Source organism: Pleurodeles waltl, chromosome 1_2 (assembly GCF_031143425.1).
Source record: "Pleurodeles waltl isolate 20211129_DDA chromosome 1_2, aPleWal1.hap1.20221129, whole genome shotgun sequence".
NCBI classification, from domain to species: Eukaryota; Metazoa; Chordata; class Amphibia; order Caudata; family Salamandridae; genus Pleurodeles; species Pleurodeles waltl.
The window spans coordinates 1,169,235,286-1,169,254,292 of NC_090437.1; the positions used below are offsets into that span (position 1 = coordinate 1,169,235,286).

The following is a 19,007-nucleotide window of genomic DNA, read 5'->3' on the forward strand; positions in this document are numbered from 1 at the left end:
TCTGTTGATCCCCTTTCTGCACCTCTGTCCGAGGCTCTACTGTTCATCCTTTCTCTTACCTAGAAGGGCTCTACTTTGGGCACCCCTAAAAGGCTACCTGTCTGCCTTCCTCAGACCACCTCATCAACCACCCTTGTTCAAATCTCCCATTGTTAGTGGGTTTCTTAAAGGACTCCCTCACATGTTCCCACCTACCCCATTCATAATGCTGCAGTGGGATTTGAACCTGGTACTTGCATACCTTATTTCTGCTCCTTTTAAGCTGCTACATAATTGTCCCTTGCAGCTCTTCACATTGAAAACCGCTTATTGCAATCACCTCTACGTCCAGAGTGAGTGAGCTCCAAGCTTTTACTTTGAAGCCACCATTTCTATCTGTTCATCCTGACAAAGTGGTGCTTCGTACCAGGGCCTCTTTCCTCCCGTACGTGGTCAGTCCCCTTCATGTAGGCCAATCCGTCACTTTACCTATTTTTTACGTGCCCCCACTTATTTTCATGAAGAGGAGAGACTCCACTGTCTGGATCCAAAAAGAGCTTTGACGTTCTACCTCAATCGATCAAAAGATATCTGGGTGGATGATCAACTCTTTATAGGTTATGTGGGTGTGAAGAAAAGGGCGGTGCAGAAACGGACCATCTCTCGATGCATTGTCCTCTGCATCAAGATGTGCTACACTTTAGCAAAGAAGCAACCCCCTAAGGGTTTATGTGCTCATTCTACCAGAGCAACTGCTGCAACCACAACGTTGGCACGCAGAGTTCCTGTCCTGGACATCTGCCAGGCAGCATTGTGGGCATCTGTCCACGTTCACAAAGCAATGCTTCCTGGACAGTCAAGTCCATAGGAACTGCTACATTGGCTGTTTGGTCCTGCAGGACTTTTTAATCTGATCTTGGCTTGCAGCCCACTGCTGAGGATGGTATTGCTTGGGCATCTATTCTAAGGTAAGTAATCTGCAACTAGAAGTCTCTATCAGATGAACAAGTCACTTACATTCGGTAACAAATTATCTGGTAGAGATGTATTCTAGTTGCAGATTCCTTACCGACCCACCCATCCTCCCCACTTGCGAACTGATTTCTAGGGATAGGAACTCCCTTTTCAGGGCCCCAGTTCTGGTGCAAAAATATCAGTGTTCTTCATGGCTCAGCACTACTGGCATGGAAAGTCAGGAAAAACTGACATCAGCACGCCAGGTTCTCGCATATATACTACTGCGTCGCCAACGCAGCGATGCATGTGAAGTTGACCGATACCACTTGACTGCACTCAAGGGTTCTGCTCGAAGAAAAGTCTCCGTATCCAGTCTGACTCCTGGGGGAAAGTCTAAGGTAAGGAATCTGCAACTAAAATATGTCTCCACCAGATAATTTGTCACTGAAGGTAAGTAACTTGTTCATCTCAACGACTGGCTGTTGAAGGCGGGCTCACCCCAGGCTGTATCCTCCCTCCTCCAGACTACAGTGAACCTCCTGCACTCACTGGGGTTCACTATAAACATGACAGTCACACCTGCCTCCTCCTCAGATGCTTCATTTCATCAGAGCTGTTCTGGACATGGTGCAGGTTCTGGCTTATCCTCCAGAGTGGCGAGTCTAGGATATTCAGGTTATGATACCGATGTTTCAGTCTCTATTCTGCATTTCAGTGAGACTGACTCTGATGCTGTTGGGACTCATGGCCTCCTGCATCCTGCTGGTGACACATGCCAATGACACGTGCGGGCTTTGCTGTGGGACTTGAAGTTTGTGGATGCAGCATCAGATGAATCTCTTAGATGTGGTCCAGATCTCGGGGGAACTTCAAAAGATCTACAGTGGTGGCTAGCCAACGACGATTGGGTCAGAGGCAGACCCCTTTTCCTTTCCCTTCCCCAGCCAGGTCTAACAGTAGTGACAGATGCGTCACTCCTGGGACAGGGTGGCCATCTGGAAGAGGTGGAGATCAGAGGACTCTGCTCTCTGGTGGAATCCAGGCTCCACATTAACCTGAAAAAGCTCCAAGCAGTCCGACTGGCATTGACAGCCTTTCTATTATCCATCGAGGGAAGGTGATCATGGACAACAACAGAGCCTGCAACAAACAGGTTAGGGTCGGTCGTGGACCCTTTGTCAAGAGGCTCTGCATCTCTGGACATGGCTGGAACAAAAGGAAATAACCCTGGTGGTTCAGCACCTACCAGGCTCTGAACTCCAGAGCTGACTAACTCGGCCGAAGATGACTAGCAAATTGATAATGGTGTCTCTACCCGGAGATGGTGGAAGGTCTCTTTAAGCAGTGGGGAGAGCTTTGGTTAGATCTATTTGCTCCCGCAGAGAACACGCAATGTCAGCAGTTTTGTGCACCAGACTTTAAAAGACGACTCTCACTCTGAGACCCTTTTTGTCTTGAGTGCGACTCAGGCCTCCTATGTGCCATTCTGCCATACCACTCCTCCCCAGTGTTCTCAAGAAGATCAGGAACGACCGGGCCCAAGTACTAAACTACTGAGCGTGCCCATCTATCCTCCGATCAGGCTGCTCCTTCGGGAAGATCTCCTGTCGCAGCAGCAGGGGAGGGTTCTTCACCCGAACAAGTCCACTCGCCACCTTCTTGTGTGGAGATCGAGAGGAAGGTCAAAAGCTGTTAACTGTTGCCACTCAAAGTCTGTAACGTCCTCTTTGCAGCCAGGCATCCCCCTACTAAGACGGTATACGCCTACCATTTGAAGAAATTTGTGGCATAGTGTGCAGAAAAATCAGGTGATCCTCTTTCTGAGGTTTTTTTCATTCTTTCCCTTTGCCAGCAGTGCTCAGCTATGGGCACTCTTAAGGGCTATTTATCTGGCATTTCTGCCTTCTTGCGGTTGCCTAATCACCTCTTTGTTCAAGTCCCCTATTGTACATAGGTTCCTCAAAGGCCTTACTCAGCTCTTTCCTCCTTTTCCATTCATTATGCCCCAGTCGGACCTTAATTTGGTTCAAAAATTTTTGATGTGTGCTGCTTGTGAGCTTCTCATTTGTCCCCTCAGGCTTCTCACACTGAAAACAGCCTTCCCTGTGGCAATTACATCTGCCCCCCAAGTGAGTGAGCCCATCCTCTCCACTCTGCGAATGGATGGCTAGGGACAGGGATGACCCTTTTCGGGGCCCTAGTTTTGGCACACCATTGGTCAGTGTTCTTTATGGCTCCACACTTCTGGAGTGGAAAGTTGTGAAAAGAAACTGATGTTGGTGCGCCTGGGTGGCGCCTATGTAGGTATCATGACATCTCGTACGGCGTGGACGACACCAGCAAACGATGCAGAGCTGATTGATACCACCTACTAATTCGCAGGAGTCCTGCCCATGAGAAGTCAAAAGTAAGGAATCTGCAGCTAGCTATATGGCCTGATTTAGATCTTGATGGATGGAATACTCCGTCACAAATGTGACTGATAACTCGTCCTCTGTATTACAATCGCCATAGGATATAATGGGATCGTAATACGTCAGACTGGATATCTGTCACTTTTGTTCTATGGAGTATTCACCTCCTCCAACATCTTAACCCATACTCTCAACCATATAAGGTGTTACCAAAGAACTTGTTCATGTAGGTAAAAAAAAAACTAGAAATTCACTGGAAAAAAGCAGTTTCAAGTAACATTATGGTTGGGTGTGATAAAAATCTGTTTTGTTTAAAGAAAGAAAACTGAAAAATTCACTGGAAAAAAACAAAAGTTAAAGTGATGTTACAGTTGGGTGTAGATGTCAGTGAAGACATTCAGGTTTTGGATAAAAAAAAAAAACACAGAAATTCACCAGTTATAAGTAGCATAGCTAACTATAACTTGAGCCCCCACCATGGGCTGCTTATGACCTACAAATTACATCACTCATGACACATTCGGACATTTATGACATTGTTCTCAAGTGACATCACTGATGACATCCATTTAACGTGTGAGTTTGTTTTGTAGTTTTCATAATGGCTGGTAACTAGGTAGCTAGGTAATATAATTTTGTACCGCTTGTATCCAGCTAATACGTGCAAGTGTTGACAAAACACATGTGCTCCTAATGCATCATAGGCGGGTAAAGGTATTGAACACATTATAAATCTGTGTATTGAAGAGAAACTCTGTGTGCAGATGACAGTTGACGACTTGTATAATTAGTGATGTAATATGTGCCGTCATAAGCAGTGTATGGCGGTGGCGCAAGTTACAATTAGATTTGCTGCCTATAAATGGTGAATTTCTGTGAGCGGTTTTTCCCTTTTTTTTTTTTTTTTTTGGTTTTTTTTTTTGTTTGTTTTTAGTTCAAAACATGTATGTTGTCACTGACCTATTCACCTAATTATAACGTCACTTTAATGTTTGGTTTTTATCTGTGAAATTCAATTTTTTTTTTTTTTTTTTTAAACAAAACCATATCTTGTTATCACACCTAATTATAGCGTTACTTTAACCTTCGTTTTTTTTAAAGTTTTTTTTTTAGTGAAAGTAAATATACTTAGTCCAGAATAATAAAATAAAATAAAAAACGCATAAATAAAACATAAGGGGGCAGGGTACAGCTACCAGGGCCCCCTAGGACTGGCAATGGGGTCCTGAAGCCAAACACAAATTACAAAAAAAACAGTGCCACCAATTTGCTGAGGATCTGGAAATTTGGAGTAAAATTAAAAAAGGAAAAAAATGGGGCTGTGTGTGTGTGGGGGTGGGGGTGGTGTGGGGGTGGTGGTAGGGGGCTGATGAATGCAATGGGTATTGTTTTTTTTTTTTATTTATTTATTTTTATAAGGGGGGGCGCGCATGTGACCCCATCCTCGGGGCCTGATGTGTTTTTCAGGGTGGTTAGGGGGGGAACACGCGGGCCCCTCTGCCTTAGCCATGGGGTTGAAGTGTTTTTGAGGGGCAGGGAGGCACATGCCCCCACCCAGGCTGCTTTCGACCCCAGGGACCCATCCTCGATGCATGTTTGAAAGGGGCATGCCCCACCCACCCTGGGCCTTGTTCGCCTCCAGGGACTGACATATTTTTCAAAAAAGGGGGCACTGCATGGCCCTCCTGCCCTAGCCTCCAAAAGACCCTGGGAACCTCATCCTCCAAGACCGGCAAACTTTGGAAATGGGAGGGGCGCCTCTCAACCCAGTCCCTTAGCCTTCTGTGGCCCCAGGGCCGACTCACTAGCTATGTCCCGGGGAGCCCACCTCGAGACATAGCTGTTTCACTGCCCGCATGAATACTTCCACTTGGCTGGACCATATATGGCATGCGGCCTGGCCCTGTGGCCATCCTCTGCAGTGCACAGCCAAAGGCTGTGTGCGGAATGGGGTTGGCTTCCTTGTGGCCACTCCCACAGTGTGCATGGCTGAAGGCTGTGCTCAGTGTGGTGTTGGCTACATGCTTTTGGGGGGGGGGGGGGGCAGTTTGGGATTGGCTGCCTTTAGGGGGGGTGACCGCAGGGCCTGGCTACAGGTCAAGCCTTGCGGGCAACCTACAACTGCGCACACCCAAAGGCCTTGCAAAGCGTGGGGTTGGCTCCATGCGGGGGATTGAATTTACATATGGTAGTTAAATATTATTTTACGTTACAAAAAGTTAAAGTAATGATATAATTAGGTGAAATGTTCAATAATACTGTAACGTTTTAAACTCTAAAAACCACTGAAATCCACCTGTTAGAGTTATTAGAAGTAACTATAACTCTTGCCCTAAGGTAACTATAACTCACGCCCTCGCAACGCCCTGCTAATTACCCCACATATTACATAATTCATAACATCTTCTGTGACATCATTCAAAATATCACTGCAACATTTGCAGTGAAAGTATTGATGAGAAAACCGCATGGTGGGGGCGTGAATTATAGTTACCTAAGGGCATGAGTTAGTTACTTGAGATAACTATAATGATAACTGGTGAATGAGTGGTATCCTAGTTTAAAACGTGTTGTTACTGAACATTTCACCTAACTATAACATTACTTTAACCTTAGTTTTTTCCATTGAATGTTTGTGTGTGTGTGTGTGTGTGTGTGTGTGTGTGTATATATATATATATATATATATATATATATAATTACACACCAAGATGCATACATATGAACTACATGAAAAACCACTTACGTCATTAAAATATTTCACTTTTAAGAGTTGGTAGGGGTAATGGGTAGTAAAGGATTGTTATTGTTCAGGGACTGGGTTGATAGGGTAATGGGTAGTACGTTTTGTTTTTTTTAGGTTTAACTGATCATTAGAAGTAAAGGGCGGTAAAGACGAGTGACTGTAAAGAGTGACAGGAAAGACGAGCGGTAAAATATGAGTGAGATTAGTTGATAAGTTTTTTTTTTTTTTTTTTTTTTTTTTTTTTTTTTTTAGGGTTCATGGGTAGTAGGGGTAAAGGGTAGTAAGTGATTTTTAGGTGTAAGATATGAGTGGGAGTAAAAGATGTTAAGGTGGTTTTAGAGTTCAGGAATGGATGGAGTAAAGGGAATAGTAATGGTTTTTAAGGGATGAGTTAAGGTATGTAGTATATATATCCTAGTGGCGTTTGCCGCTAGATAGTTATAGTTAGTACCTAGTTTCTATAGAAAAAGCATTTTTTATTTTGCTAATAACTTTGGCACCGTTTGCTGAATCTTCACGAAGGAGGTTGTTGGGGTCCCAAAATGTGTTTTCCCCATTCATTTTTCCATAGAGATTTTGTACAGCGACAACGCCCAAACCACTGGATGGAATTACACCAAATTTGGCAGGAAGGTAGCTCTTGTTTCACAAAGTACCCTTTTGGTTATTTGGTGTAAATCAGTTTGGTAGTTTAGAGAAATTAAAGAAAAAAAAATATATATATATGTATATATATTTTATATATATATAAATATATATATATTGCGACATGAAGAATTTGCAACCCCATAGCAAGATCTCATTGGCTGCCAACACTTCAAACCAGGAAGTGTTGGCAGCCATGTTGGGACTAAAGGGAAAAAGGGCCAGGGTAGTGACACATTGACCACTTAGCTCTCCTGGTGGGGTCCTAGAGCCCCTCCTCCGGGTTAAAAAGCAATTTAAAAAAAACAGAAATTTGCTGTGAATTTGAGACAGGGTTGCAAATCTGCAGCAAAAATTTAAATAAATAAGCGTGGGCTCCAGCATTTCTTAATACCTTAGCCCCTGGGTGGGCCAAGTCCCACGGGCATTGATATTTGTAATTCCACCACCTCCCCAGGGCACAAATGTACATGGAGTCCCACGGGGCCACTCCGCCCCCCTGCAGCCCTGGGAACTGCCACTTTCTTGGGGCACTTGTCTAATTTTGTGTTGGGGGCATGAGCCCATACAACCTCCCCTTCCCATACCCCTCCCCCCCCCGCAGCTCGTGGGGCCATCACCTCCCCGGGACATTTGACTAATTGTGTGCGGGGAAGCTGCGAGGCCCCCCGCAGCCCTGGGGACCATCACCTCCCCGGGCATTCAGGTAATTGTGTGTGACGTGGGCAGTTTAATATGCTTCAAAGGCATCCTATCATTGTTCGTATTTCAGTGGTTGTGTACCTGAAACTGCTAAAAAGAAAAAAAAAGTGGTGATGGAGTGACCCCTTTCATGCTGATGAAACAGATTATTGCTATAACTTTTAAGAGTTCCCCCATATCTTGTTTGCCTCCATTTTCTTTAGCACACATTGGATGTGACTGAGTTGCTGCTTTTCCTGTGTTGATATCTTAGATAGGCCTAAAGTCACCCCTTTGGTTTTAAGGCTGTACACACACGAGTTCCTTACTTTCCAACTTGGTAGAAAGTATGCTCAGTCTATTATTGCCCTTTTCACCTTCTGCCAATCAATTGGTTAGTTACTGTAATGGATCTTCAGCACATGCTTTATCCTTCAGCGCTGCTGTAATACCTTATGCTCTGCACGTACCCATGCTACTGTGCTGGCATTGTACATGCTGACTTGTTATTTATCACAATCTGAAATAGAAGATGTGCAGATGTACCTCTGACGTGACACTGTAAATCATTTCTCCTGTAGTTTGTGGTCTGCATCTGCTACTTGATGTTGGTGTGTGTATGAGCAGTGATGCGACTGGTCTTGTGTACGTCAAGTCCTGCTTGATGTTTGTGTCGGTCTGAACCTTCCCACCGGACCTAAACATCCTGTAATCCGCTAAGGGTGGTCGTTCAGTCTTCATGTATGTGGAGTATATTCTGATAAAAATTGGACTTTCATTCTTTATGCCAGAATTTCCAGATTTGGTAAATCTGCTGGTAGTCATCTTGTGGGAATACTTGTCACCAAGAACCGCCTTCTGATTAGACCAGTTTATTGCGTAAGCATAACGCAAGCAACCACAAGCACTTGTCTGAAGCAGCCACACTAGTGGTTTAGAATCTTGACTTCAGGATTGTACTCCATTACATCATATCTGGTAAGAACATTGGAAATGTAGATGAGATTTCAAAGGAACATTAACAAACATAAGGCTAGTTTTTGATTCTCCTAATATCAGTTTGTAACTAGAGTAGTTAGCTGTTCATGTGTTGGCTATACTGGCTGATCTACTTTGGGAAGTATCATGGCGAAGAAGAAACATCTACATTTGTTGACGTCTGTACATAACACTAGTTCTGATTGTGAGGCATTCTTTTGTGGTTGAGTTTTATCCCTTGTCCTTCGTACTTAGTTTTCTTGTTTATCAGTTATCAGATTGCCTAATTCCCCATGCAGGCCCACTTAAATCTTGGCTGCTTTTTTCCCTACATGTTGGAGATTCTGAAGGTATCGAGGGTTTTCAGAGTCCTTTAGAGAGAGTTGTGAAAATAGTCAAAATATAGCAAACATTTTTTTTTTTTTTTTGAAGTGAGAAAGTGCTGAGCAAGAAAGCGTCATAAAGACTAACGTTACATTAATAAGACTGCTGGATTTGGGTGGCAGCACCACCGAGCGCAGGGGACAGAGTATAATCATGCGCCGTGTGACAGCTTTCGGCCTAACCTTTCTGGCCAGCTAGCGTGCACTTCATCAGTACCCAAGAGTAAAAGTGATTTGTGGCAGCCCTTCGCATGACATCTAGATTTCTCAGAGAAACCGTGGTGGAGCAGATCTTACCCCTTTCTCTCAGTCACATATGTCTCGCACAAACAAAGGCAAAACAGAAGCAGCACTAGGTTGTCAGTTGCCGTCTGGAATCTTCACTGCTGGTGGTTGGCTCTTCAGTCCTCCTCCTTTCTTGAGGTCACCAGGAATCTGGTGAGCAAGGTGCAGAGGTGCCCCTAAATACTAGATTTAGGAACGTTACAAGGATCAGAGGGCAGTAGCCAATGGCTACTGTCCCTGAGGGTGGCTACACCTTTCCTATGCCCACTCCCTTTGGGGAGGGAGACACCTTCCTAACCCTATTGGCTGTCTCCCTCCAAAGCAAGATGGAGGATTCTGCCAGGAGGGGTGTCACTTCAGCACTGGGCACCCTAGTTCTGGTCCCAGCTGAAGTGGTCACTCCTTGTTTTTCCTAATTTTCCCGCCAGACCTGCTGCCAAACGTGGGGCTTTGTCCGGGGGGGGGTGGGCATCTCCCCTAGCTTGAGTGCCCAGGGGCAGTTTAACACAAGGCAAGAGCCTTTGAGGCTTACCAGCAAGTGTTGCAGTTCCTATAGTAGGGGCAGGGAGGTGTGTAGCACCACCACCCAGAGCAGGCTTTGTTTCTGACCCCAGAGAGCACAGACTCTCACCCCAAGGGGTCAGATACTTGTCTGTTAGTGGCAGACTGGTCAGCCCTGCACTAGAGGGTTGGGTAAAATACAGGGGGCATCTCTAAGATGCCATCTGTGTTCATTTTACATAAAACCAGCACTGGCATCAGTGTGGCTTTATTGTGCTGAGAAGTTTGATACCAAACTTCCCAGTCATTGAAGCCATGGTGGAGCTGTGGACTTCGTAATGACAAACTCCCAGTCCATGTACTTAATATGGCCACACTGCACTTACAATATCTACAAATGGAATTTGTGTAGGGGCTTATTGCTCATGCAGCTATGACCTCACCTGTGGTATAGTGCATCCTCCCTTTGGGCTGTAAGGCCTGCTAGAGGGGTGACTTACTATGCCACAGGCAGTGGTTTGTGGGCATGCAACCCTGAGAGGGATGGCCATTTCGACTTTACCTTTTTCTCCCCACCAACACAAACGGCCTGCAATGGCAGTGTGTATGCGTTTGGTGAGGGGTCCCTTTGGATGGCACAATATATGATGCAGCCCTTAGGGACCCTCTTTATCCACAGGCCCCTTGGTACAACTGGTACCTTTTTACGAGGGACTTATCGGTGTGCCAATTGTGGAAACAATGGTACAGTTTTAGGGAAAGAACACAGGTGCTGAGGCCTGGTTAGCAGGATCCCAGCACACACTCAGTCATGTTAGCATCAGATGGCAAGCAAAAAGTATGGGGTATTGCAATAAGGGGGCAGTTTTCTACAGTACTTACCTGAAACTAAGACTTTTGGGTTTTAGTAATGAAGTAACAAAATATATTTTTGCTATAGAAAAACATTGACCTTGAGTTAGTCAGTGGGTGTGTGCCTCATTTCTTGACTCTGTGTGTGCGCACAACAAATGCTTTGCAATATCCTCTGATAAGCCTAACTGCTCGACCACACTACCATAAAAGAGGGAATTAATATTATCTGCTTTAACCTCTGATAAGCCCCTGGGGAACCCCTGGACTCTGTGCACACCATACCTCATTGTGGTGTATTCTATACAGAGCCAGCTGCCGGCAGTTTCAAGAATGTATCACTTCCAAGAATCAAATGCACTTTGTTTGGAATTCACAGAAAAGACAGTTTTCAGGTAAGTAATACTTTTCAATTTCAAAAGTAGACACTGCAATTTCTCATAGAAAACAATGCAGTCCTAGGGGAGGAAAAGTAACCACAAAATTTGCAGGTAAGTACTCTACTTACGAATCCAGTCTTCGGGGGTTAAGGTGTTCACAGGGCAAAGTTTAGGAAGATACCAAGGGTGCACCACCAGCAACACTGGGCTGGTCGGGTGCAGAGGTCAACGTTGGTATCAGGCGCCCAGTGGAATCCTATGGAGACTGGGAGCACTTAGAAAGAAACCGCTTGCAAGAAAGTACCCGCAACTTCAGGGCACAGACCTGGGGGGGTTTAGATCAGCACCAGGGGGGCCACAGGTTAGCACCAAACACACCCTCAGCGGCACAGGGGAGGGTGGGTGCAGGGTGCAAACACTGTGTCAGGAACTCAATGCTTTTCAATGGAGGACCCTAGGGGTCACAAAGGTGCTGCAGGCTTGGTCCAGGGAGTTGGCTGAAGAAGACAAATGGCTGGACAGGTAAGTAGAGAGCCCACTAGGCGTTACTGGACCGTCTGTAGGGTTCCCCAAGGCCAGGGGGCTGCAGGTGCAGGGGTATCTTTAGGCATTGGGAAATCTTTACCGGAGCTGGTTGGGGTCCGTGGGATCCTCTGGATTTAGGCTGCAGGCTTCTCTGGACCTGTGGGCCACCTGGACTCTGGCCGTGGGTGTTGAGTGCAGTGTGGTCAGGACTCGCGGACCCGGGAGGGTCAGGAGTACTAATTGGAGGTTTCTTTGTGGACAGGGCTCTGCTGTCCTCAGGAGAGGTAGGATGGCAGTACTCTGGGTGTTTCTAGAGGTCGCTGGTGCTGCAGGATGCGTCACCTTTTCGTAGCAGGAGTCTAGAAGCTGCAGACTGGCCAGTAGGACTGGGGCCAAGTCAGTTGTTTTCTGGAGTCTTCTCTGCTAGTGCGGCTCTTCAGTCCTTCTTTAAGGTTGCCAGGCATCTCAAGAGCAGGGTTTAGGGGTGCCCCTAAATACTAGATTTAGGGGGCATTACAAAGGTCAGAGGGCAGTAGCCCATGACTACTGAACCAGAGGGTGGCCACACTCCGTGTGCCCACTCCCTTTGGGGAAGGGGGCACATTCCTAACCCTTTTGGCTATCTCCTGCCAAAACAAGATGGAGGATTCTGCCAGGAAGGGTTCACCTCAGCCCTAGGGTTGGTCCTAGCTGGGATGAACACTCCTCCTGGTGCTTACTAATTTTCCTGCTGGATCTGCCGCCAAAAGTGAGGTCTGGTCAGGGGGACAGGCATCTCCACTAGCTGGAGTGCCCTGAAGCAGCAGAACAAAAGGCAGGAGCCTTTGAAGCTCACCGCCAAGTGTTGCTATTCCTGCAAGGGTGAGGCGTGAAGTACCTCCACCCAGATCAGGCTTTGTCCCTTACCCCAGAGAGCACAAAGGCTTGCACCCTATAGGGTCAGAAGCTTGTCGGTTAGTGGCTGGCTGGCACAGACCGGTCAGTCTCATGCTAGAGGGTTGGGTGAAATACAGGGGCATCTTAAAGATCAATAAATCCAACACTGACATCAGTGTGGGTGTATTGAGCTGAGAAGTTTGATACCAAACTTCCAGTCTTCAGTGAAGCCATCATGGAGCTGTGGAGTCTTTAATGACAGGCTCCCAGCCCACCCACTCAAAAAGTTTTCACTATTGAGGAGAACATAGCTGCTATTTGAGAGCACCTGGAATGCAGGTCTAATCAAGGGGACCCGAACTCCCTTTAGATAACAAGCCAAGTTCGCCACCTAAGCGTTACATGCCCTGTGCAAGGACAGCTGTTTCCATACCATTGAATGGCTGACAGAAGTCTTGCATTCACTAACGCTAAGAAAGACCTCTTTCATACCACTGAGACATTTGTACAAGAACGGCAGCTCCTACACCTCATGGATGCCGCTATCTCCCAGCCTTTCACATCTGCCTACTGGAATGTGTTTTAAACAGGACATGAATTGAAGTGTTGAAATAGGCAGAATAATGACCCGTGTATTAACCACTCAGCAGATGGTATTTCAGCCACAGTAACATTTTCTAACTTTTCAATAATATAGCCCAAGTTATCGGAAATCCCCCGAAAATACGTGAGAATATTGAATAGATGGCTGATGGTATTAATCCGAATATAGAGGAGAAGGTGTGAACGAAACCAGAACCAACAGCCTTAAAGAAATTTGTGATTCCAATAGTACTGGACACATTAAATATTCGTCCCTCAAACTCACCAAAGTGTCTCGGAAAGTTAGTACTTAAAAGGGACTGTATCTCTGCTGATGACCTTGCCACCTGAAGTGTGTAGGTCTTGCGTGCAGACGTAAGCGCCACATGTTTTTGGAACAATAAAGCCTTGAGTTTGCTCAACTTGACAAAATTCACATTAGAAGTAGCAATATGGGGCCAAATGTCAGATACTAACTTCTCCTCTATATTTGGTTTAATACCATCAGCCATCCATTCAATATTCTCAAGTATTTTCGGGCGATTTCCGATGACTGTGGCTATAATAGGTGGCATCTTGCTGTTGCTACTTTTTCTGCGCAGTGGCTGTCCCACTGCAACAAGGAGGAATGAAAGCGCTCCCACCAGCGCAGCTTTGTCGTCTACGCATGATGCAGTACTTCGGAGCAACACTCCTGGAGCAATTGGAGTGTGACTGGTCTCTGTCATTCAGACCGGTTTTGCATTGTGTGCAGCCCGTGTTTCGGTGCCTCTGGTGCTCGTTCGAACATGCAATGATGCTTGCTTTCATTAGACGCTGATCTGTGGATGTTCTCACTGAGGGTTCATTACCAGACATGCACGTTGAGGGTGCGTTTGCTACGGGAAGCTGCTCATGAGTTGCCCTTCATGGAGGATGTAGCTCTAAACTCATTATTGGGCACACCACGGAATGCTGCTGCCTTGGCTGACGCTCAGGCTTTGGAATATGAATGCTTCTTGGTTCTGTTTTGGCGATGAGTTTCCTACTTTACCACCTGCCGAAGTGGAAGCTTTCCTGTCTTCAGTTATCCTGGATTTGATTGGCAACTTCCAAAATGACTCTTACTCTTGAAATTCGGCCTTTTTTACGCCAAGTTAAAATTTCCAAATTGTCCTTTTATATATGCTCAAGTATCTTTTTGACTTGTCATTATTGACATTGTTATATATATATCTTAGGTTGAATTTTAGTAGCTCTTATATATTGTTAGGCTTTGAACCGGCAAGGGGAGGGTGTTGTGTAGCCATTTTAGTTAGCTCCATGCACGTTATTTTAGCCACACTTGCGGTCTTGTTTTATTTCTCTCTATCTAGCTGTTCTTTGCCTAGGCCAGCACTGCGTTCTTAAACAAGACATTTCTTTCACTCTGTGCTTTTCTGAGGGCTGCAGTAAGATAGGTTGCTGGTAAACGTGGCAACACTTTGTCTATGGTATTCATAGAAACATACATATCCTTTTTGCAACTACTTAACTTTGGAACGCTACTATATTTTTGAGTTTGGAAACTGCATAGGATCCATATACACATGGTGATCCCTTGCACTGCTGTTGAATATTGTATATTACTGTCCTTTTTCTCTTTTGATTTATGTATTGAAAAATTAAGCATGCAACTAATGTAGCCATAACTTTGAGATTAATATTTAATTTTACTCACCACAAAATCTACGTGCCTCAAGCATTTTGTACAATTTACTGACAAGCAGCAAAGTGTACTAACAGTGGGGTATGACTAATGCATGGCCACTGAAAAGTGTCTTCCTCAGTCATGCCATTTTGACCCTGTCGGCCAGGATCATAGATTTGGTCCTCTGAGGTATCTTAAGGGTGAAAACTATTAATTTAAATGTTCAAAATGTTCATAAAGAGGGAGCTGCTCAGCCATTCCCCTGCTACATGCAGTGCACGGGTCATTAGCTAAGCACATGATCTCAATGAATGCCCTCAGCTTTGTTCATGAAGGTCTTGAGTGTCGGTTGGAATATTGTAGGGGCCCAGACCATTCTGGACATGGTGGATCTTTGGCAGAATCTGATAATTCACCTACGCACCTTAGAGTTGGTACGCCATGCATTGTGTGTTTTTTGGGTATCTTTATATATGATCATGTTTAAACTGCACCTCCTCAATGCAGATTGGTTCAGTTACTGAATCAGGCAGACTAGAATAGAAGTCTGGTCCAGGTCGAAAATACAGGAAGGTGGGGTGCAAGGAGAAGCTGAACTGCGAGCCGTGGCAGTCGGAGTTGGGTAGTTAAATAGCAGCAGAGGAAAGCCTTCATGGGTGGTCCGTTAGAGGGTGGTTACACTGTTGTGGCTCCTTTTTGTTGCTATAAGTATTTTTCTTTCTAATAATGCACATCTAAAGTAATCCTTTTTGCCCAGAAGAGCCTCTGTAGGTAAGATAGCATTTGATCATCCTCTGTGGTATGCAAAGGATGCCACCTCCTGTGAATGTAGCACTGTTAACAAGATACATTGCTCTTTATTTTTAGTGGGTTGTTTAAGAGTGCTGCCTTGATTGCCACGGATCCATTGTTAGGAAGCCCTAACTTGGTCCCAGCTGTTGGGTTTTGTACCTAATGTGGAATGAAAAGTGGTTTAATTTTAACTTTATGGAGACTTCTGATAATACTATCTGAAGAGGATAAACAGTCACACTTCACAAATTCTTTTGTCTTTGTGTTGAAATTTTAGGTACTAGCTGCTTTACAGAAAGACAACCGGGAAATGGAAAAAGGAAGTCCATCTCTGAAACGCTGAAATGGCATTGACATGAAATGGTTCTAGGACATTCTGTAAGAAACAGCAAAGCCATTTCTTTGACTGGATTATGCAGCGATGAACAACTTTATTTCGGAGGTTTTGTTTTCACACTGGAGTTGGCCTTAAAAAAGACATGTTCTGAATAATTATCCCAAGGCTAAGCCTTAAGAAACTCAGTGGATTGACCTACTGTACTGTATTCCTTATACCTTTTGTTCACCATTACATCATCTCACTCTATGCACCGTCTGAGCGGGATAGGGGCGCCTCATACCCTCTTTTCATTTGTTCCCATGCTGGTTTACTTGTGGGAGACCAGACTGCAGCTATGTTGGCCAGTGTTCTTTTGCTAGCAAAGAGGAATCTTGCGAGGGTTGTCTAACCAAATTAAGAACTATGCGTCCTTTGTTATGCTTCATTCAGATGAACCTTTCTAATACAGTACTGGTTGTTTATTTTCAAATAAATAACAGTGCATTCAAAAATTTCATGAAACATGGTGTGACCGAGAACACAACTCCAATACCAAAGAAAACAAAAAATGTTAAAGCTTAAATTATAAGTGGCCAGAACAGAAATAAATATTCTTTGAGGTACGACACCAACAGATGGGATATAACCAAACTGTAGAAGGGGCTCAACACCTTGGGATAAAGTTGCCTGTGTGTCGGTGGTAGGTGCGTTGTTCCCAATCAGACAAACGTCATGAGGCTTGTGTTCAGCTGTCTATTACTTTCACAGTAAAGCAAATGATGGGTAAGTCTGAAGGACAGGTTGAAGAATTGCTCCTCTAAATGCACAAAATGATTTTATAAATGTTCACATTTAAGAGTAGTTCTATAGACTCAAGACAACAATGGCAGGCAAGGGTTGAGGGACCATTTTATGAATTGTTGTTCACCATTCCACCATACATTAAAGTGACTATGGTGCAATTTAGAATGTGTCTTTGGACCACCATAGACATTTGAGGCCACAATAGAGAAAAATGTTGACATCTAACAAAAGTGCTATAGTATTTGTAGACGTGTTATTCGGTTTTATACCAGAAAGTTATGTAGGATGGAACATATGTTTGAAATCCAATATTGCAGAGCTGCTAAAAAAAATTATTTGTATCGGAGTTCTGTAAAAGGTTCTCATCACGTTTGCTAATAATCTTTTATGGTTATCTGATTTGTTTCCCCATTAATAACTTTATGAAAGATGTGTAAGCTTGACAAATCATGAAACGATTAGCCTATGTGTTAACCAGTAGCTGCAAATATAACTACATGGTAAATCTGTGTAAAGTTAACTTTTTTTTTTATTTGGCCAGTAATGGTTTTAAATGTAATATAGAATATGCCAAGCAGCTCAATGGTTCTTTTCACTGCCTGTGTGCAATGTAATAGGTGGAGCTTATGGGCATACAAGTGCATCATAACCTAAGCAGCTCAGGCAAAGTCACGTACTACTTATTTCTGGCAATAATTATGTCTGAGAGGAAACCCAATACACATAAGATGTCAGCATTCTTGGTTTAAATTAAATAGTCATGTTTCTTTAGCTTTGCTTGGTTTAGTTTATTTCAGAACGCAGGTTGCGCGATTCAGTAACGCATGAAATAAAGGTCTGAGTGGTGTGGTGTTAGTTTATTCTGAGCCCCTTGCACCGAAAACGTGTAGGCAAAACATCTAAACTATTTGCACTTTATTAGAACAGTTCTTTCCAATTTAAACTGTATCTTACAATAAAATAACGATTATTTCCAGCTTGTTTGTCTAATTAAAGAAAAACGTATATATGTGCTTCTGATACTAGGCAGATCATCATAGCCTCAGCTTTCCAGGTATCTTGCTACATCTACTGCCGTCTTCAGTCCCGGCATTTTAGGTGTTTCTTGGGAGGTGCGGGGTGGTGTGAAGAAGCATTAGATAATGCTATCCGTAGCGATCACCCAAAAAGTGACCAAATTTACTTATTACTTTGGTGGTGCTGAAAAAAAAAAACACATTGACAGTGTGTTCTGATTGAACATTTGTTCAGTGTTGAGTTTAATTGTGCCCTATTCTTTCAGCACTTAAATAATGGCTGTGAAAGTATGAGATTCATCCATTGCTTCCTTTGACTTCAGTGACATTTTTGTGATTGTAATGAATAGGACTACGCTAAATGCAAATCAGTGTTCACTGATAATTTAATGAAGAATGAATTGTATATTGTGTAACATGAGGAGATGAGTTGACCTGGCAGAGTAGGCCAGATAATAAGACGCAAACTGGTTTTCATGCACTGTGACTTTTTATTTTACAGTCTTGACATTCTTAAACCATCCATACGTTCATGTTTTCAAAGTGAAGGCACTTTTTGACCACTATAGAGTTTTCTTTCACACCAATAAAACAGTGAATGTAATACATTGAAAAGATTTCAAAAGTGAAAAGGTTCCTGCTGGCACATATGCACTGTTTATGTACAAATTGAATGACTTGTTTTTGATTTGGTTTGATGTGTATATATTTTCTAACTTTATTTCTTTTTGAGTACAGCTGTGTTCTTATAATGAAGAATATCAATGCAATAATGACATTTGCACAAACTTTATATTTTAAAGGTAGATTTGGGATGTTTTACCTGGGGAACAGTACTGGTATAGATACTCAGTCAAATGAAGTGAAAGGTTACTGCTATGATCAGAATAATGAGATGGGACTCCTTTTTAGACCTAGGTCAACTGCCCTTTTACAGAGAAGTCAGAAGGTTCCTAATTTCCAGTTAATCATGATGTCAATATGGGTTCTTGTTCCCGTGTACAAAGGCAGAATGATATAGTAAACAAGTTTCTGAATGATACTATTTCAAGTACATAAGATCTAATACAGAGTTTAGTACTCGAACAACATTTTATTCTTCATGGAAGAAGTTTAATCTTAAATCAATAATAAACTTTGTATTTCTGTTAAATCATATTAAGGGTACTTTGTTTTTCTACAATAGTAAATTAGATTATCGGCGCTGCCTCGCTGCATTTCCCATTCACTTTTTTAATGTACAGCTAAAGTTTAACATGTTTGTTTTATTTAGCTAAGTGGGTGTATCAAACTGGAATTGTAACTTTTTTGGACTGTAATGTTTTTATTAAAGTCACACAAATAATGTTGACATTCATGGACTCTTCTCTTTAATTACAAATAGACTGCACTACTTTATGGCATTAATTGCTGTAAAAAACAAATAACTATCTTGAGCTACTGTCTACTTTTCCATGGTTTCGTTGAGGAGTGGGTAACAACCTTGTGCTGATCCTGGACCAGACTCCTCCAGTTGATCATATTTCTTTTCCTTCAGTTGGTCTTTGTACATATAGACGTGTCTGTATTAAAGTGGTATAAGAAATTGATTTGGCATTCCAAAAATGGTGCAGTCTACATTTC

The 19,007-nt window shown here is 43.6% G+C and overlaps 1 protein-coding gene across 8 annotated transcripts in view; it reads left to right on the top strand.

Moving 5' to 3' along the window:
• TBC1D14 (TBC1 domain family member 14) overlaps window positions 1-18,737 on the top strand; it is a 490,570-nt gene extending 471,833 nt beyond the window's left edge. For all 8 annotated transcript variants that reach the window (XM_069203187.1, XM_069203189.1, XM_069203206.1 and 5 more), the window contains one exon: window positions 15,523-18,737. In XM_069203187.1, the coding sequence (XP_069059288.1) occupies window positions 15,523-15,588 (66 nt within the window). In that variant the 3' untranslated portion in view covers window positions 15,589-18,737. The remainder of the gene's footprint in view (window positions 1-15,522) is intronic.
• The last annotated feature ends 270 nt before the right edge of the window (window positions 18,738-19,007 follow it).